The sequence below is a fragment of the Chelonoidis abingdonii genome, chromosome 8 (genome assembly GCF_003597395.2).
Source record: "Chelonoidis abingdonii isolate Lonesome George chromosome 8, CheloAbing_2.0, whole genome shotgun sequence".
NCBI lineage: Eukaryota > Metazoa > Chordata > Testudines > Testudinidae > Chelonoidis > Chelonoidis abingdonii.
In genome coordinates, this window is record NC_133776.1 from 1,565,450 (window position 1) to 1,586,390 (window position 20,941).

A 20,941-nucleotide genomic window follows, 5' to 3' on the forward strand; every position below is an offset into this window, starting at 1 on the left:
TTCCTCTCCAAGCTCCAGATGCTACTTTGTCAATAGTTCCGAGAAGCATAAGTGTTGTGTGGAGATTGGGTCCAAACTGAAACTGTCTGAAATTTGGGTTCAGACTTTGTAGCTCGGCCATGTCACGGAGTCTGGGGGTTCCAACCCTGCACCCCTCTTCCTGGGACCCACAGTGACTTTTATCCAGCCAGTAAAACAGAAGGTTTATTGGACAACAGGAACGCAGGTTACAGCAGAGCTTGCAGGCACAGTCAGGACCCCTCCACTGAGTCCTTCTGGGGGTTCAGGGTGCTTGGATCCCAGCTAGGATCCCCTGAATTCCGCCCCACAGCCCCAAACCCAAACTGTCTTGCCTTCCTCCCACCGGCCGAATCCTTTGTTCTCTTCCCCTCTGCCCAGGTGTCCCCCCTCCCCCCTGCCGGGTCGGGTTACAGCCTGAGCACCTGTCCGTCACCTAAAGACATCCCCTGCTCTCCCATTCCCCATGCAGACAGCCCCTACTCCATCACAGGCCACATTTCTCATTTAACTTTATTTCAAATGAAAGGTCAAGCTCGGGTGTTTGAGGTTGTTCCTCATGTAGGAATAAGCACAATTAAAAATCAGAAATAATGCAAGTAAACACAGCTAGTCTGTCTCTTCCTTTCAGCTAGTACTTAATCCAAAATTCTTTCCCCTCTACATTTTTGTCTAACTCCTTAAACTGTCTGCACAACTGTTTTATTTCTGTTTGGCAGATATATTCAAAATGGTGTGTTAACTCTGTGTAAACAACTACTGCCATGGCTAACAGTTTAGTTTCAACTCTTCCTCCCCAGCTTGGGCTGTTGCTTCTTTGTCCATCTGTTGTCTTTTTCACTTAGAATTAATTCTATGTAAAAGTTTAAGAATTTCCTCTTCCTCTTCCACATAATTGAGGGTTGAGGGGCTGTGTGTTCCATCCTGTCCCCATGAGCACAGATAGCTGCTGTTCTTATTACAGACACTGAGCAGTGAATACATTGCACTGGGCCAATGACAGAGTCATACAGTTCTGTTTTACAAAATGAATGTTTCCACAAAGCCATATGCAGTTATCTGCAAAATCCATGAGGAAATGTGCTCTTCTTTTGTTTTGTAAAGATCAGTTGTTAAATACCAAATCTATATTTTGGCTGGAAGTAAAAGTGCAACAGTTACTGCTCAAGTGTAACTTTTGTTCATTTTCTGCTGATATTTCTGCTGTATCCCCTGGCCCTTTTCAGAGCCCACCTCGGCTCTGAAGGCTTTTCCTGTTGACACTGACTGTTTTATTAATTTGTTTTTGTGGCAGACTGGCACACTTACTGAAGATGGCTTAGATCTTTGGGGGATCCAAAGAGTGGAAAATGCTCGGTAAGGACAAATGTGTTGCAATATTTACGTGGGAGAGAAGTTTGGTTTCATATTTGGTACAGTGTGATTTGGCCTTCTGACAGTGGTGATGCGCATGATGTAAGAACTTGCATAAAGTAGAAAAGAAACTGATCTTTTGTGTTCCTGAATGTGCACAAAAAAAGTGACTAGAAAAGGGTAGGTATTAAAATATGATTAAAACTTGGTGGAAAATCTGTGACACTTTGACACAGCTCGAAAATGTGAGTTAGCTAGCTGAGGGGGGAGGGACCACAATGGAATTACGAACAGAGCACACAAACCATGCACAGTGATTTGTGAACTTGGTCTATGCACTTGGTTTTGGCTTTATCGTCACTGGTCAGGCTGTTTTATCTGAGTTAGCATGAACTTGATTCAGGCAACCAGTTTCACTTCCTGTGTAGACAGGCCCCATGTGAAGTTGCATGTGATCAAACCAGAGGTAGTTGACTACTTACATAGTGAGGATGGGGGTTTCAAAGAAGCTTAAAGGGTGTATATGCCTATATCCCATTGAAATTCAATGGGAGCTGGTTGCCTAACTCCCTTAGGCTCTGCTGTAAATCCCAGCCTGGAGTCCTAATCCATTCTGTGTGTTGTGTGGAAAGGACAAGCTTCAAAAGACTTGTGTAGCCAGTGCTCTGCTAATATAACCCTTGGGAATGATCTCATAATAAATCATTGTAGTGCAAAGCACATCATCACTTAGTTGCCTTTACTGTCTTCTGCGTTAGTTTCCTTTTTCCAGAAGAGAGAGCTTGCAATGAGAACTTGGTGACGTCTCAGTTTGTTGCTTGCATGGCAACTTGTCATTCACTCACGAAAATTGAAGGAGTACTTTCTGGGGACCCACTCGATTTAAAGATGTTTGAAGCCATAGGATGGGTAAGTTCATTGGTTCTTTCAAGGGAATCAGCATTTCTAAGTGCAGTAATTTGAAATATCACATAGTCATATGATATATGATCTGTTATACCCATCCTCAGATTGCAAGATTTAAATTCCTAGATGTGCTATAGTACTGAAGTGTCACTCTAAAGGGAGTGTGTCAACCCAGAAACTCATTTTTTAAAAATACTTATGTCTCATATTAAAACCTAAATTATTGACACTGAAAGCATTCTTAATATCTAATGCGCTTTTCTCCAGTCTTGGGAGTGTGGGTCAGTTTCTGGCACACTGTGTGCACCCTCTTTTAGCTAAAGTTTTTGAACGGACTTTGGCCTATCTGCTCTTTCATTGGTATTTAATATTGTTGATTCTTAATAGAAATCCTGTCGAGAAAGATAGAGCTCTTGATGTTGCCTACTGGAATTTTTGCTGTTTTCAGAAATATAATTGTCTGATGTAAAGTTAGTTAATGAAAGAAGTGAATTAGCTGTTGTTTTCATTCAGATTCTTGAAGAAGCAACTGAAGAGGAAACAGCTCTTCATAATCGAATAATGCCAACCGTGGTTCGACCTCCGAAACAGTTTTTTCCAGAATCCAAACCTGCCACAAATCAAGAAATGGTACAAAATTTCAAGCAAATATAAATCTGTTCTGCATGCATTCTGTTCTTTAGCTCATTAGAGGAGTGAAGAGTGGATGCATATTCCTCTGTATTGTGGTCCTGCAGATTTAATCCTAAACAGGATCAGGACTGATCACTACTTTGACGGGAAAATATAGGGAGCACTCAGGTATTGCAGGAGTTGGTGATTGGGTAGATGGCACTACTCCTTGATGCCAAATTAATGCATCAGTATGATGATGCTCTGATCACTTCTGGTTGTTTTAAAGATACTATGTTGCTTTTTGAAACAATTAGGTATCTTACATGGTAACTAGTTTGCCTCTGTATGCTCCCCATGTATTAGCTGCACTTAGTTGTTGAGTGGAGTTGGGAGTGCATGGTTTAACTCATACCACGTTTCACAACAGGGTTCTGCATTTTAATTTGTATAACAGTGCTGAATTTATAGCAATAAGGAATAATACTTAGCAATTCTCTAGCACCTTCAATCCATGAGTCTCTAAGGGTGTACGGGGAGGGTCCCAGAACCCAAACTCCAGCCTGAGCCTGGAAGTCTGCACAACAGTGAAACAGCCCTGCAGCCCGTGCCCTGTGAGCCTGAGTTGGCCGGCGTGGGCCAGGCACAGGTTTTCTTTGCTGCATAGATATGCCCCAAACGCTTTTCAAACTCTAATGCGTTATACCTCACCACCCTCTGAAGTGGGCAAGTTTTCTCCCCATGTGGAAGAACTGAGGCACGGGAACACACAGCACCTCTGTGGCAAAACTGGGAATAAAATTCTTATCTATCGATGCCAGATTCGTGCTTTCACTATTACACCATGTTTGTGAAGTGCGTTGGGATCATTTGGGGTGAAAGACACTATATAAATGCAAGGCATTAATATTAAACTTGTGAAACCTAATTATAATACAGTGCTGTTTAAATTGAAAATCTATCTTGTGGATGCAACTGCCATATCATATTATTCAGATGTATTACTGATATGATATATATCTGATAATAGCACTGGAAATATAGCTTTGAAATGAAGCTCTGTAATAGATTGTTAGAAACAAAATATTTTTTTGTGTGTCTTTTGTAGGAACTATTTGAGCTCTCGGTAAGTGCGAATATTTTCCCTTTTCCTAAGAAAATGCCTTTTAAGAAAATAAAAATAAAGGGGATAGATATGCCCAGCAACTCTCCTTCTTTGTTGTCTCTGATTAATTATACAGGCCAGTTATGAGATTGGAATTGTGCGTCAGTTTCCATTTTCTTCTGCTTTGCAACGCATGTGTGTAGTAGCAAGAGTGCTAGGGGAGAAGAGAATGGATGCGTTCATGAAAGGTGCCCCAGAGGTGATTGCCAGTTTGTGCAAACAAGAAACAGGTAAAGGAATAAACTGACTTTTCTCATAGAGTTCAGATGTGATATGGAAGGTTTTAATAATTCAGTAATTGCCTTTTATTTTATTTTATTTTATTTTATTTTATTTTATTTTTTTAAAGTTCCTGTTGATTTTGAAACCATTTTGGAAGACTACACTAAGCAGGGCTTCAGAGTTATTGCTCTTGCTCACAGAAAATTGGAATCAAAACTTTCATGGCACAAAGTCCAGAATATTAACAGGTAAGAGGGGCTACTTTTAGTTGAGAACTAACATATTTAAGACAATTCGTACTAAAACATGCACTATTTGCATTCTTTATACTACTTGAATCGCCTGAGGCTGCTTATTTTGGTTCTACCTAAATTACATCCTGTCTAGCTCTTTCTTCTGTGTCTACTCACCTGCAGTACTGTGCAGTGATGTTGGTATCTTGGACATTAGGCAGAGAAGCCTAAGGCAAACAAGTTTCTTTTGATGATAAAGTAATTAAAGTTGTGGCTTTGAAACAAAGACACAAAAGTGGCTATAATTCTAATGACTTTCAAAGTATTCCATAAGATGCTCTCTTTGTAAAGCCAAAATTCACTTTAGTTTCTTCCCTGAGAAATACTTTCTAGACATAGATATTTTTTAAAAAGCTGCCACTGCTGCTTCAAGTAATGTCCCTGTGGGTGCTACACTTTGGGTGTTCGTATGCCTTTGGAGTCCTCGATTGGAGATTTTCCATTAGCGGTGGACGTTTGGCCCACGTGAGGTCTATGCAGCCATGTGCTACGCACTGCATGTATATAGGGCTCTGTGGGTGAACTGCCCTCCATTTCTTCTCTACTGCCTCTGCCTGAGACGGGCTCTAGTGTGTCCGCTGTTTGCATGCCTCAGGGCGTTTTATTGTTGATGTGTAGTTAGTTTAGTGTTTAGTTAGTGTTAGTTGCTGTTATTATAGAATTAATTAGATACTAGTGAGAGTTGTGGGTATTTTCCTCTCCCTTCCCCCCCTTTTTTGGAGGGAGCTCGTTTGGTCTGGTTGGCATGCCTGCTTTGCCAGTTTTCAAACACTGCCTCTCTTGTTGGGAGGCCATCTCAGTCAGTGATGGCCACTCTAAGTGTGTGTGTTGCTTGGGAGAGTTCCAGAAGGGTAACTTTTGCCTGGCTCTCAAATCCTAGAGCACAGAAGAATTGGGAGACCAAATTGAACCTTCCGATGATGGAATGCTCCCTTCAACCTGCTTCTGAGTATGGTCAGCAGATCCCTGCATACATCTGTTTCTGGACAGACGCAGGGCCCCTTCAACCTTGTCCCAGGTCTCCCACCACATGAAGCTGGCTCCCAAAAGGCCTCAGTCCCCTGCTAAGTCTGCGGTGTCAATCTTCGACCTCTCAGTTTGGTACTGTGGAGATGAATGACTCTTCTTCCAGTACCAGCAGGGCCGAGAGATGCCAGAGCACTTCAGAGAAGCATGGCACTAGCAGGCCCTGGGTACTGTGTAGAAGGACAGCAAGGCCAAGGGCATATACTCATCTAGAACAGCACCATCTGTATCAGACTTATTAATGGTGCCTTCACACTCAGCTCCATCAGCACCAGCAAAATCACAGTGCCAGACACCTTTAGCCCTGACACCTATGTGCTCCAGATCAACAGTACCATCCACCTCAACTGCTGCATCAATCTCAACCCATTTCGCACAGGAGGAAGTCTGCTACTCCCAGGATGTATCAGTGTTAGGCAAGCTGATGTCCCCTCGGCTTATGTGTACCAAACAACTCTTGGGACTGAGACCCTGGTGTCTGGATTGCCGTTGCTTCCGGGTACCACAGGATTCTCTGCCATTTTCTGTTGTGGGGGGACCCCCATTGGAGGACATTGAGGAGGATGAAGGAGACATTCAGTCAGTTCCCCCCTCTCAGTGTGGGGTTCCCTCCACATTGTTTCAGGAACCCATTCTTCAATAAGGATTCTTCCCCACATCTGGGATGGTGGGATCAGTCCTGGGTACCATCCTCCCGTTATCTGGGCCTGCCAATGGACATGCTGGGATCCTTGGGCAGTGCATAAATAGCAATTTGCCAGACATCTGGGTCCATTGCACTGGGAGATGAGTTACACAGTCTCCACCACCAAACCCCCAACACGAGGAGACCTTTGAAAACAAGAGGCCAGGACAGACAAAGGCTACCCCTCAAACTCCTATTTCGTCTTCATCTCTGGACAATTCAGTCATGACTCCGTTACCATCGATGGCCAACAGTTTTCACCAGTTCCAGGACCTTCTGAAGAAGATGGCTGACACCCTCCAGTTACCTCTTGCGGAGGGTAAAGACTCACAGCACAAACTCCTGGACGTTCTACAGTTGGCAACACCCACCTGAATTGTGCTACCCATTAATGAAGTGCTTCAGGATCCAGTAAAGACAGTGTGGCAAACTCCTGCCACTATCCCACAAACTGGTAAACAAGCAGATAAGAAATATTCTGTCCTCCCCAGGGACTCAGAATTTTTATTTTCCCATCCCCCATCTAATTCCCTGCTGGTGGATGCCATAAATGAGCAGGGTAGCCAGTATTACTCCAGGTCTACTCCTTATGATAACGACCAGAAGAGTTTAGACCTTTTTGGCAAAAAGGCCAGTTCATCCGTGACCTTACCATTTCGGATTTTAAACTATCAGTCAGTTTTGCAGTCTTTATTGATCATCTTCCACAGGAGCATAGAAAGCACTTCCAGGCCATCATTAAGGAGGGTCAGTTATTAGCTGGAGCCTTTCTCCAAGTGTCCTTACATGGCCCAGACACTGCCACCAGAACCATCACCAAAGCAGTTGTCAGGCAACGGGCATTGTGGCTCCAGCTGTCAGGGTTCCCAAGAAAGCTTCAGAATACTATTGAGGACCTGCAGTTTGATAGTCAGAAGCTCTTCTTGGGAACTATAGACAAGTCTCTGCACACGCGGAAGGACTACCGGGCTACATTGATGTCTCTTGGTATATACATTCCTATGAACAAGAGGAGATTTAGCAGGTCTCAGACAGCACAGAGACTGTGCCGAGCCCAGTTCTCTGGATTTCACAGAATCACTGAATCCTTTAGAAAGAGACAAATTCCAGAGGCAAAGAGCATCCCAGCCCCTTCAGTGAGTACCCAGTTATCATTGAAACAACAGTTTGGGTTGGTTGAGGGTTGACCCCTCCCTCACCTCTAGTTTGCAAGCTGCAAACTTTTGCCATCACTTTTGGATCTTTCCCATCTCCAACAGGCCTGGCAGCATATTAAAACAGACAAGAGAGTCGGGGATCCCGCTTATAAGACTGTACAGAGTCAAGAGGTATACTCGCTCCATCATTTAGGAGCGACCAAACTGGTCCCATCCCCTCACGAGGGGGAAAGGTTTTACTCAAAGTATTTTCTCATGCCACAGAAGGACAGGGAGTTGAGACCAATCTTAGAACTAAGATGACTGAACAAATTTATAAAGTCTCAAAAGTTTGGGATGGTGACTCTGGCAGTTATTATCCCTTCTCTAGAAGCAGGAGAATTGTTTTTTGGTGCTCAGTCTACAGGACACCTATTTCCCTACTGCAATACATCCTGCACAGAGGAAACACTATGGCCCAGGATCATTTTCAATATCGAGTGCTTCCTTTTGATCTCTGTTCAGCCCCAAGGATGTTCTCAAAGAGTCTAGCAGTAGGCACTGCTTACCTTTGGCAAGGAGTAATTTGATTTTTCCCATATCTCGATAACTGGCTACTCAAGGGTTAATCTTACAAAAAGGTACTAATTTCCCCAGACAACTCTCTCTCTCTTCCTCGATTTGGGTCTCCAGATAAATGTAAAAAAATATGCAGCCCTATATGCCCTTGTGTGTGGCATGAGATTCTATAGCGCGCGTGCACGGGCTGAATGGACAGAAAATCTCGGATCAAGGACTCCAGAGGTGCACAAGCACCCACAGGGACACGCATCTCAACGAAATGCAGTTACTGCAGAAAATGAGTGACTTCTTTTCCACTTTTGTGATTACATTTTTTTCCCCTTAAATAAATAAACTAATTAAAAATTAACAGAAATTATTTCTCAAATTGCTTATGAGGATGAATCTTTTTATTATTTTTCACAATTAAAAATAAAATCTTTCTCTTTGCTTTGCCATAAAAGCATAGTCACATTATTAAAAAAAAAAAAAGCAATCCACCCTACATCAATTAGCTGTAATTTTTCTGAAAATGTTTTTTCCCTGTTGTTACAGAGATGCCATTGAAAGCAACATGGATTTTATGGGGTTAATTATAATGCAAAACAAACTAAAGCAAGAAACCCCTGCTGTACTTGAAGACTTGCATAAAGCCAACATTCGCACTGTCATGGTCACAGGTTAGAATATAGTTAATCCAACATTTTGGGAACAAATAAATGTATTGTTTTGAAAGGCTTTAATTCTTTTTCCCGTCTATGTATTATATGTTCTATGTGGGTTGTTACATTTGACATCCAGAGTGTAAAGCTGAGTTGTATTTAGTTTCTCTGGTCCAAGTTCAGTCTCTCTTATAGAGAAAAAGTTTGATATTGTACAGAAACAAGACGAGACAGGGACAATAACATTTCTGCTTTTGGTATCTGAAGAGAGGAAGTATGATCTTGTGACAACCCACAAGACTAAGAGCCAGAAGATCTAGATTCTGTTCCGTACTCTGCTGTATACTCCTTGTGTGGCCTGGGGCACGTTGTCTAACCGTCTGTGCCTCAGTTCCCCGTCTGTAAAAGGAGGAGTTCTTCGAGTGGTTGTTCATGTCCATTCCAAGCAGGTGTGTGTGCGCCGTGTGCCCGCCAGACGGGAGATTTTCCCCTAGCAGCGTCCGTAGGGTCGGTCCTAGCGCCTCCTGGAGTGGCGCCACCAAGGCGCCCTATAAAGGGGCCCGCCGACCCTCCACCCCCTCAGTTCCTGCTTACCGCTGGTGACGGCTAACTGGAACTTCTCTTGCGCATAGCAAGTTAGCAGTGTCCTAGCCTCGTGTATAATCCGTGTATATAGTTAGTTTACTTAGGTCATTTGTATATAGTTCTTGGTAGTTGGGGGGTTCCCCCCACACGTTTTGTTGCCCGTTGGGGCATGCCGAGGTCCCCCGGGTTTAAACTCTGCAAAGACTGCGGGAAGTTCATGCCCAAGAGTGACCCGCACTCTGCTTGTTTGAGGTGCTTCAGAGAGAGCCACCAAAAGGACCGGTGCTCTGTCTGCAGGGGCTTCCGCCCAAGAACTCTCAAAGACAGAGCTCAAAGACTTAGTCCTCCTGATGGAGGCTGCCCTGCGGCCACCCTCGGACCAGGAACCGGCCGATGCGGTGCCCAGTGCATCTTCCTCGGTGCAGAGGCCCCGGCATCGACATCAGAACTTAGGGCCCAGCTCAAGTCTTCTAAAACCCGGCCCCGAACGGAGTCGGGTCATAGGAAGTCAGCTTCAGTGTGGCACCGCTCACCGTCTCTGGTGCCCGCTAAGAAGAGGAAGCTGGTGAGCGAACGGTCACCCCACCAGGACCCCCAGAGGCAGACGCCATCCACGGGTGCAAGCGGACAGGCTGGGCTACAGCCCTCAGCTGCTCCGTCGACTCCTGCACCGCAGAGAGGGCGGTTGAGTCTGGACCAGCCTAGATCCCCGGACCTCAGCAGAGATTTGCGCCTCCGGAGGCATTCGAGGTGGCCTCAGATTTGATGGGACTCCTGGCGCCAGCTTTCCTGCACCGTAGTAGGGAGTTGTCGACCATAGCTCGTCCCCCAGTACAGTCTAGGGGCAAGCCGGCCATGATGTCGCCTCCCTCTCCGCCCTGCGCCACCCGGGCGGCACCGGACCAGATAGGAGGCTCCCCTCCGCCTCAGCATCGCTCTCCGGCGGCATGGGGTGCTGCTCCCCCCAGATCCTCTTACTCAGAGACTTCAGACTCAGAGGCAGATTCCTACTGCTCCAGCCGGTTGCAGAGAAGGAGATCAGTTTCGGTCGTTACTCACAGTGGCAGCAACAATGGCATTTGCCCTTACAGTGGCTGTTTTGGACCCCCTGGGTCTACCACCAGTCGCTAGGCCAGGCGTGTAGTCTTCGATCAAGGTCGGCCTCCGTCTTCTCGGCATCGGTGGCCGCGGCGCAGTTGCCTCCTCCACTGGCACCGTCGCCGGGTAAGGGTGTGCCATATTCAAGTTCAGCACCCCCTAGCTGGGCAGCGACACCAGCAGCAACTACAGTTTGGGCTCAACAGGCACCGCTGAATACGCCAAGCCGCTCGCTGTCTACCCCGGTACCGGTCGCGGTGCCACATTTAGAATCGGAACCAACCCTGCAACCACAGTACCGTGTGCCACAGGACCCTGAAGGGCTACGTGCACTTAAGGAAGGGCCAATCCAAGTAATTTCCTCATCTTCCTCCCTGGATGAAGTGGTCTTGGGCACGACTGCAGCACCGGCCCTGGAGGACACTCAGATCCTCCAACAACTGCTCAGGCGAGCGGTTCAGAGCCTCGCAATCCAAGCTGAGGAAATTGAGGTGGACACGAATCCGGTGGTAGACATCCTGGCTCCCTCAGTGCCATCCAGGGTGGCTCTTTCGTTAATCAAGACCATAGCAGATACGTCTCACACCTTATGGCAGATGCTAGCCTTACTGGCCCCTACTGCCAAGAGAATGGAATGGCGCTACTTCATCCCCTCTAAGAGGCACGAACACTTGTACACTCACACCTCCCCCCCCGGACTCTCTGGTGGTGGACGCAGCCAACCAACAGGAGCGTCAAGGTTTTCAGGGGTCAACACCAAAGAACAGGGACCCCAGAAGACTCGATCTCTTTGGTAGAAAGGTGTACTCTATGGCAGGCCTACAACTCCGTATTGCCAACCAACAGGCGATCGAAAGCCGATATGGTCGTAACACATGTTCAACCATGTCAAAGTTTACGGAGCTCCTCCCCCAGGACTCGAGGTCAGAGTTTTCGACCCTGATGGAGGAGGGGAAACTGATCTCCCGAGCCTCTCTCCAGGCGACCCTAGATGCAGCGGACTCAGCCTCGCGCACCCTGGCCACGAGCCTGGTCATGAGGCGGGGAGCCTGGCTCCAGGTCTCAGGCCTTCCCTATGAGGTCCAGCAGACCATTCAGGACCTCCCCTTCGAGGAGCAGATGCTGTTTTCAGAAAAAACAGACAAGCATCTCCATAGCCTAAAGGACTCGAGGGGCATGCTTCGCTCACTGGGCTTACATACCCCTCGACCCAGCGCAGGCAGTTTAGGCCCCACGCCCCTACCAGCCTCAGACTCGCCAGGAGCTAGGGCACAGGTGGGGCAGAAATGGCAGGAGGCGTCACCAACGCCACCCCTCCGGCCAGGTATCCCGTCAGCCGAGACTGTCATTGGGGCCTAGGCCCCCTGTTTGATGGTACGGTCGAGGGCGACCTACCTATCGAGACTCTGGATCCTTCTACCCCTACCTTTGGGTCACGTCTGTCCCCTTCTACCGTCCCTGTTCCTGAATCACGTCGGACAGCTGGGTGCTCCGCATGGTAGAGAGAGGATATTCTATCCAGTTTTCCTCCCTCCTGCCACACCAGCCCCCCTCCCCGTCCCTCTTCAGGGACCCATCTCACAAGCAACTTTTAATTCAAGAAGTGCAGTCCCTCATGGAGGCAGGGGCTGTGGAGGAAGTCCCTCAAGAGCTCAGGGGCAAAGTCTTCTACTCCTGGTATTTCCTAATACCGAAGGCAAAAGGGGGCCTGAGACCCATCCTGGACTTGCAGTGACTGAACAAGTTTGTACAAAAGCTCAAGTTCTGCATGGTTTCTCTGTCCTCGATCATTCCCTCCCTGGATCCAGGAGATTGGTACGCCGCCCTTGACTTAAAGGACGCTTATTTCCACATTGCCATAATTCCCAGACACCGTCGGTACTTCAGGTTTGTCGTGGCCAATGCCCATCTGCAGTTCACGGTGCTCCCGTTTGGCCTGTCAGCCGCCCCAATGGTCTTCACGAAGTGCATGGCAGTTGTGGCGGCCTTCCTGCACAGGCAGGGCATCCCCGTATTCCCCTACCTGGACGATTGGCTCATAAAGGGCCACACCAATGAGCAGGTGGAGGCTCAGGTGTTGTTCATCGGGCAAACCTTTCTCAATCTCGATCTCCTCTTGAACGAAGTCAAGTCCACCTTGTCTCCTACGCAATGAATAGTGTTCATAGGGGCGGTTCTGGACTCCACCCACTCCAGAGCGTTCCTTCCAGAATCCAGGTTCCACGCAATTTCCGAGCTCATCCTCGGACTGCAGTATGCCCAGATTACCACGGCGCGGATCTGCCTCCAGCTGTTGGGTCACATGGCAGCGTGCACCTATGTGGTAAATCATGCCAGACTCCGGCTTCGCCCGCTACACTCCTGCTTAGCGACAGTATACCGCCCGGCCAGGGACCCCTTGGACTCAGTGGTGTCCATTCCCCCCTTGGTGCTGAGTTCGCTATGGTGGTGGCTCGACCTGCAAAAAGTGTGCATGGACGTCCCCTTTGCCGCCCCTCAACGCCCCCCCTCTGGTAACGGATGCCTCGGATCGGCGTTGGGGAGCACACCTGGGAAATCTCAGGACACAGGGCTTGTGGTCGCCAGAGGACCTCGAGTTGCATATCAGTGTTAGAGAGTTGAGAGCGGTCTGCCTGGCTTGCTTGACCTTCCGGTCCCACCTGGCCGGCAGATGTGTTTCAGTCCTTTCAGACAACACATCGGCAGTCTTTTATATCAACAAACAGGGGGGTGCACGGTCCTGTCCCCTGTGCAGGGAAGCCCTCGCATTGTGGGATTTCTGCGTCCACAATGATACCCACCTGACAGCGTTCTACCTTCCGGGAGAACAGAACAGCCTGGCGGACACCCTCAGCCGCTCGTTCCGGGGTCACGAGTGATCCCTCCGACGGGACATGGTATGCTCAGTCTTCCATCTCTGCGGCTTTCTCCAGTTAGACCTGTTCGCCTCAAGGGAAAACGAAGTGCTGACGATTCTGCTCCCTCCTGGGCCGCAGTCAGGGGTCCCTGTCGGATGCCTTCCTCCAGTCTTGGGGGGTCAGTCTGCTCTATGCCTTTCCTCTGATCCCTCTGATACACAGGGTGATTTTGAAGATCCGCAGGGATCACACACGGTTAATTCTGATAGCTCCAGCATGGCCGCGCCAACATTGGTATACATCACTCCTGCACTTGTCTGTTCAGGCGCCCCTGACGCTGCCCCTGCTTCCGGACCTGATCACGCAGGACCAGGGCTCCCTCCGCCAGCCGAACCTGGAATCTCTCCACCTCACAGCCTGGATGCTCCATGGCTGAACCCGGTGGAGATGCAGTGCTCCCAGCAGGTCAGACAAGTACTGCTTGGTAGTAGGAAACCATCAACCAGGGCCAAATGGAAGCACTTCTCCATATGGTCGGGTCAGCGAGTTCACAGTCCTCTGAGGGTCCCAATCCCTATTATCCTAGACTGTTTGCTCCATCTCAGACAACTGGGCCTCTCCCTCTCCTCGATTCGCATTCACTTGGCGGCCATCTCGGCTTTCCATCCGGGAGAGGAGGGTGTCTCGGTGTTTGCGAACCCGCTGGTAGGGCGTTTCCTCAAGGATATGGACAGGCTATTTCCACATGTTCGTCAGCCAGCTCCTGCCTGGGACCTGAGTCTGGTCCTCTCCACCCTCTCGGGACCTCCCTTTGAGACCCTGGCTTCGTGCTCCCTGTTGTACTTGTCGTATAAGACCACCTTGCTGGTGGCGATCACCTTGGCCAGGAGGGTGTTGGGGCTCAGGGTGTTAACATCCGAGCCCCTGTACACTGTCTTTTATAAGGACAAGGTCCAACTTAGACCTCACCCGGCCTTCCTCCCCAAGGTCGTCTCACAGTTCGACATGGGACAAGATATCTTTCTCCCGGTCTTTTATCCGAAACCACACTCCTCCAGTGAGGAGCGGAGGTTACATTCCCTAGATGTCCGCAGGGCCTTAGCCGTTTACATCGAGTGTACCAAGCTGTTCAGATGCTCAACGCAGCTCTTCATCGCGGTGGTGAATAGGATGAAAGGGCTCCCGGTCTCCTCTCAGCGAATCTCTTCGTGGATCGTGACCTGCATCCGGGAATGCTACCGCATAGCTAAGACCCCTGTCCCTTCGGTCACAGCCTACTCCACTAGGGCGCAGGCCTCCTCTGCAGCATTCCTGGCTCAGATCCTGACTCAGGAGATTTGTAGAGCGGCCACGTGGTCCTCCATCCACACGTTCACATCGCATTATGCCATCACATACCAGGCTAGGGATGACGCAGCCTTCGGGCGTGCAGTTCTCCAGTCAGCAGTGAACTCCGACCCCACCACCTAGATTCAGGCTTGTGAGTCATCTGCTTGGAATGGACATGAACAACCACTCGAAGAAAAAACGGTTACCCACCTTTTAGTAACTGTTGTTCTTCAAGATGTGTTGTTCATGTCCATTCCAATACCCACCCTCCTGCCCCTCTGTCGGAGTGCCGGTGTCATAAATGGATAGGTAAGGTAAGGGTTAAGTTTCTTTTATCTGAAAAGGGTAACCGAACACCTGACCAGAGGACCAATCAGAGAACTGGATTGTTTAAAGTCAGGGGCGAGAATTTGTATACTCGGGGTCTTTGTTGTTTTCTTAGCTATGAGAGCAGCAAGGAGAAAGAAAAAAAAATTTTGCTGTCTGTAAAACCAATCTCTTCCTCCCTGGGACTGTGTGATTGCTAGCAAGCCCTCTGAAAGAGAAGGCTATTGTTCCAGCCAATGACTCTTAAAATGGGCTCTCTTTAATGAGCCTGTAAAAATGCGAACTGCTGAAACAGCAGGCGAAAAGAAAAAATTATTTTATTTGTCTGCCTTTACAACCCAATTCCTCTGCCTGCTTATGCCTAGCAGGGAAAAAATTAATGTAAGCTTATGGCTTATGGATTTATACTTCCCAATCGCTGCACACATGTGGTATCTTAGTCCGTCCAGTCCCAGACCTGACTTTCGGTCCACCATCTGTCCGTCCCTAAATCTGGGACTTTGCGTCCAAAGTTTGGGGGCTGTACTGAAACTTCCCCAAGCTCACTACCAGCTGGATATTCTCGCTGCCACCAGCTCAGGGAATTATCTATGGGGCCTTGATCCCCCCTTTTCCTCTCTCTGGTGTCCCCAACCCTCCTGGTGGGACACCCAGATTTCCCAATACCTGGTGCTAAAAGCCGGGGAAATAACCCTTCCCTTCTTTCTCAGGCTTGCCTCGCGGCTAACCTGTGTGACCCAAAAAACCAGCTTTTCTGCTTTTCCTCAGGACAATGGAGATGCAAAATACCCACAAGCTGGGCAGTCGGGCCACCCCCCTTGCTCAGGAACGAGGGAAAACTGTAGACACCCATGAGACCAGAGAGATTCTTCGTCTCTCCGCTGTAGTTGCTCTTTCCCTGGACCCAATAGGAAAATAGCCCACAGCCTGGCTTTTCCCCTGGCCTCCCTTAGGAAGAACTTTCACGGTTTAAAGATAACTTTTTTATAGAAAAAAGTAAAGAAATATAAATACAATCATTCTTGCATTAAGAAACTCTAATCGGCTCTGCCCTTAAAGAAAATATAAAGAAAACAGGTCTGATTTAAAAGAGGCCCAATTTAACCAGCACAACAATTAACATACAGGTAAATACACCTCAAGCCATCATAGTTCTGAATTACTTTGCGGATTCCTGGGTACTTTCAGCATGTTTTAGAGAGTATTGGAGAGATAGAAGAGACTTGTTTCTCATTAGCCTAGAAAACAAACAAGACCCCGGTTATACAAATTCTGCCCCTGACTTTAAACAATCCAGTTCTCTGATTGGTCCTCTGGTCAGGTGTTCGGTTACCCTTTTCAGGTAAAAGAAACTTAACCCTTACCTTACCTATCCATTTATGACAGCCGGCAAGAAGGAACTGAGGGGGTGGAGGGTCGGCGGGCCCCTTTATAGGGCGCCGTGGTGGCGCCACTCCAGGGGGTGCCAGGGCCGACCCTAAAGATGCTACTAGGGGAAAATCTTCCGGCTGGCGCTCACGCAGCACACACACAGCTGCTTTGAATGGACATGAACAACACATCTCGAAGAACAACAGTTACTAAAAGATGGGTAACCGTTTTTGTATGAGGCTTATTTCAGTAATATGTATAAAGCACTTTTGAGATGCTTGGAAGGAAGATGCAATGGAAAGTCACATTAATATGATTTGTGCTATTTGTTAAAAATTATGCATTCATTTGAAGGGGAAAAATTTAAATTTTTGTATAGATATACCAGAATTCTACCTTACTTTAATAATATCCAAGAGTGAACTATGAACAATGCTGTGGTGTTCATGTGATTTATTGATAGTTATTTTGATTGAATTAATTGATCTGACCTATGGTCCTTCTGAATAAACTTTCCTGCTCCACTGTGTTTCAGTAGAGTTAAAAGTGGTGTGTCCGTCTGCCTCTTTCGTTCTTTCTCCAGGAATATTTCTGTTTATAGCTTTTACATCTTGGTAGGTGTGGAGTAGACATGGGACTTCTGTTACCCATAGAAATGGTAGTGGACATCTTGCAGAAATGACACTCAGACACACAAGATACCGTACCAACTTACATTACTATCCTGGAAGAGAAAAGAAAAAAGATTTGGCTGTGAAATAGCAAAGTGGGTCACCCAGGTTTAGTTATGTGAGGTTTGCGCAGACTAGGATGATATTGCAACTGCAACACAAGGAAAGCTAGAAATATCGTTGTAATTTAAAATGTTGGACAGATTAGTCAGGGCGTAGAGACACAAGTAGGTGGAAATGAGCAAACACAATTATATATTGTCCTGGAATGAAAGGTGCTATATAAATGAAAGGACAAAGAGTCAGGACTGGGATTTTATTGCCTGTTATATGGCATGCTTTTCATATGACCTTGCATAGGTCACTTTGGACCATATTTTTAAAAGGATGTGTACTTCCTAAGTACCCCAGAACAAACTGTACCCTCTGAAACATGCACAGACTTTCAGTGCTGTATCTCTGTCTGCCCTCCTCCCCCAAATACAATGAAATTGATGATAGTAGGTATTTAATAATCATAGAAGATTAGGGTTGGAAGGGACCTCAGAAGGTCATTTGATCCAGCCCCCTGCTCAAAACAGGACCAACACCAACTAAATCATCCCAGCCACGGCTTTGTCAAGCCAGGCCTTAAAAACCTCTAAGGAAGGAGATTCCACCACCTCCCTAGGTAACCCATGCCAGTGCTTCACCACCCTCCTAGTGAAATAGGTTTTCCTACTATCCAACCTAGACCCCCTCCCGCCCCTGCAACTTGAGACCATTGCTCCTTGTTCTGTCCTCTGCCACCACTGAGAACAGCTGAGCTCCATCCTCTTTGGAAACCCCCTTCAGGTAGTTGAAGGCTGATATCAGATCCCTCCTCACTCTTCTCTTAAGACTAAGTACCAGGAAGTACAATATCATGGCTATCTGTTTATTTGAATTGTTGTAAGGAAGTCAGTGATGCCAGTCAGACAGATCTGCTGCTGCTGCTATTTTAAAGCAGGTTTCACTCAAGTATGTTCCTTTCCTGGTGTTCATCTATATTGCCGTTTGTTTAATTAAACTCTTTTTTTACTTTACTTGCTTAACAGGTGATAACATGTTAACTGCTATCTCTGTGGCTAGAGACTGTGGAATGATTCTACCTCAGGATAAGGTCATTATTGCTGAAGCGCTACCTCCAAAGGATGGGCAGGTTGCCAGGATAAACTGGCATTATGCAGATACCCTCACAAAATGCACTAATTCATCACCAGCCATTAACTCACAGGTAATTTCTGCATTGCTTTATCTCGACACGTGTTAGCCTGAGAGTCACTGCTAAGTTCACTTCCTTAGTTTCCTTAAATTATTCTAGTACATAGTTGTACAAGTCATAATAAGTGCACTACTTAACTTACCAATGAAATGCAATCCCAGAAGTACAGCACAATCCTGCCATTCATAATATGGGGCTGGTTTAGAACTGCAAAATGTTTTGAGAAAGAAATTCCTGTGATTTCGTCTTTCACTGAACTCTGCTTGGTTTAATTAACAACTAAAGCTCAGAGTTGATTCATTTTCTGTCTAGAAAAATTGTTTGGGAAAATTTGAGGAAATCTGGGTCAGATGCACTCAGCTGGCCAACAGGGTTTGCCTCTCTATTGCAGAAGCTGTTCATTGGCAGCACACCAAAATCTTGACCAGCGGTGTGGTTGGTAAGCCATAAGCTACCTGTGGCAGAGCAGCATAATTTTAAGGCCCTTAGCATTAAGTACAGCTAAGAGATAGATAGTAATAATAGTGATATTTATATTGTTGTTCTCCTCTTCAAAGCACCGTGCGTACGTTAAAATAATGAAACTACATTGAAACCGATCTCTGCTCTTGAGATCTATTTAGTGCTGGGTTTTGTCCTCTTCAGGGGGAAAAGTAAATATAATGAAACCTGTCTTAAGGACAAACAGCTTTACTGAACACTGGCCTGCATAAAGACACCATCCCAGGATATATTATACAGTGTTAAATTGCCTCCATTTAAGGGCTTGATCTTATTCCCATTTGAGTCAGTTAAAAAAAAAACCATTTGTCATCAGTGCTGCAGGGTAGTGTCTTAAACAACCACCTTTCCAACGCAGCAAAAAACTGCAGAGACTGGCCCCAGACACAGCAGCATCCTCACATGAGACCTGTGACTCGATGTCATTTGTGCCCTGGGACCCTGCATGCTCTAGTTCTGCTTACTGCTTTCAGTGTTAAAAAACCAACCAGCAGTAAAATATCAAATGTTACTCTAAACACATGTTAAAAAATAACTGGTAGATTGGTGCTGCAGCTGCAGGTGATTCTTTCAAACATCAAAAATCTGTTTTTATTAAAGGGCTTGTTCTAAAATATTTATTTATAATTAACTATGTAATAAACTGTAGAATTTTTGCTATTAAATGTGTAATTTAATCTTACAAGGTTTTCTGCAGCTCAAATTAAAATTCTCAGCAACCTTTATTAAAGCTGTATTTCCAAAGCTGCTACTACTTCTTCGAGTGATTGCTCATATCCATTCCAGTTAGGTGTGCGCGCTGCGCGTGCACATTTGTCGGAAGACTTTTACCCTAGCAACTCCAGCAGGTCACCCCCTAGAGTGGCGCCACCATGGCGCCTGATATATACCCCTGCCGGCCTGTCCGCTCCTCAGTTCCTTCTTTCCGCCGTGTCTGTCGTTGGAACTATGGAGCGCGGCATAGCTGTCCTCCACTTCCCTAGCTTCTCCTTGTTCGTTGTTCTACTAGTTGTATATAGTTATAGTTAGAGTACAGAATATTAGTTTTATAGTAGTTGTTTACTTGTTGTGCATAGTTAGCGGGATTGGGCTTTAGCCCTCCCCCGCACCTGGCACCGGGCCCATGCCCGGTTCGCTGGGGTTCAAACCGTGCTCGGCCTGCAAGAAGCCGATGCCCACGAGCAATCCCCACGACTCCTGCTTGAAGTGCCTCGGGGAATTGCACATTTCCGACAAGTGCCGCATTTGCAAGGCCTTTAAGCCGTGGACCAAGAAAGAGAGAGACCAGCGCTTAAAGACTCTCCTCATGGAGGCAGCACTTCACCCTTCGTCCTCGGCACCGAGCGCTGACTCCACTCCGGCACTGGACCGCGCCGGCACTGTGAAAACGCCTCGGCACCAGCCTTTCCCGGCACCGGGGCCCGACAAAAGACCTTCGACGTCTTCCACTCCGGCCAAGCAGGCTCGAACGGAGCGCCCGGCACCAACTTCTGCCGCGGCACCAATACCGGTAATCCCGTCGACTCCGGGTCCGAGAGGTCCGTCGAGTCCGGTCCCTCACAGCTCCCCAATAAGATCCAGGGTCGAGCTGACGGTCCCATCTACGCCAGAGACATTCTCCTCGGCTAGGGACCTCATCACACTGTCCGAGCCTGCGTTGCCTCAACCCCCGGTGCCTCCGGTGCGGGTTCTGCAGTCTAAGGGCAAGCCTGTAGCCATGAGAGCACTGTCTCTGGATTCACCGAGCTGGCACCGATCTCCATCGCAGTCCCGGCACTGTTCCCGGTCCCGTGGCAGGTCTCGATCCAGGTGCCGCTCGCAGTCCCGGCACCGCTCACCATGGCGGTACCGGTCATACTCGCGGCGCAGGTCCTCCTCACGCTGGTCCCAATACTCCCGGCACCGCTCCGGCTCGAGCCATCGCTACCAGCACCGGGACTCGAGAAGCCGTTCCCACCGTCGGCGTTCCAGATCCCGGTCGACCTCCCGGCACCGAGCTGGTGGCAGGTCTCGGTCTCAATTGCAGCATCGTTATGACTCCCGGCACCGATCTCCGGCACCGAGGAGGTCTCCGCCGTCAGGAGCGAGGGACCCATATCAGTCCCGTTCGGCCCCTCGCTGGCCATCCCGCCAGCCGTCTGTCTCCTCGCAGGCGGACAGCGTGTACACCCTGGACACCGAGGGGCCTGCTTCTCTTTTCCATGAAACCCTACCTCAGGAACATGGACCGCAGCAGTGGGGATTCTGGACACCTTGGGCTTACCATCAAACCCAAGGCCCTCAGCAGATTCTCCAGCGTTCCACTGCCTCTGAGCACAG

General features: G+C 47.8%; 1 protein-coding gene across 2 annotated transcripts in view; it reads left to right on the forward strand.

The window, feature by feature from the left end:
* Positions 1–20,941, forward strand: part of ATP13A3 (ATPase 13A3) — an 81,966-nt gene that overhangs the window by 37,760 nt on the left and 23,265 nt on the right. For both annotated transcript variants that reach the window (XM_032778134.2, XM_075069042.1), the window contains exons 13-20: positions 1,313–1,374; positions 2,130–2,280; positions 2,791–2,907; positions 3,998–4,015; positions 4,131–4,284; positions 4,404–4,524; positions 8,533–8,657; positions 17,955–18,133. In XM_032778134.2, coding sequence (XP_032634025.1) covers positions 1,313–1,374; positions 2,130–2,280; positions 2,791–2,907; positions 3,998–4,015; positions 4,131–4,284; positions 4,404–4,524; positions 8,533–8,657; positions 17,955–18,133 — 927 coding nt within the window. The remainder of the gene's footprint in view (positions 1–1,312; positions 1,375–2,129; positions 2,281–2,790; positions 2,908–3,997; positions 4,016–4,130; positions 4,285–4,403; positions 4,525–8,532; positions 8,658–17,954; positions 18,134–20,941) is intronic.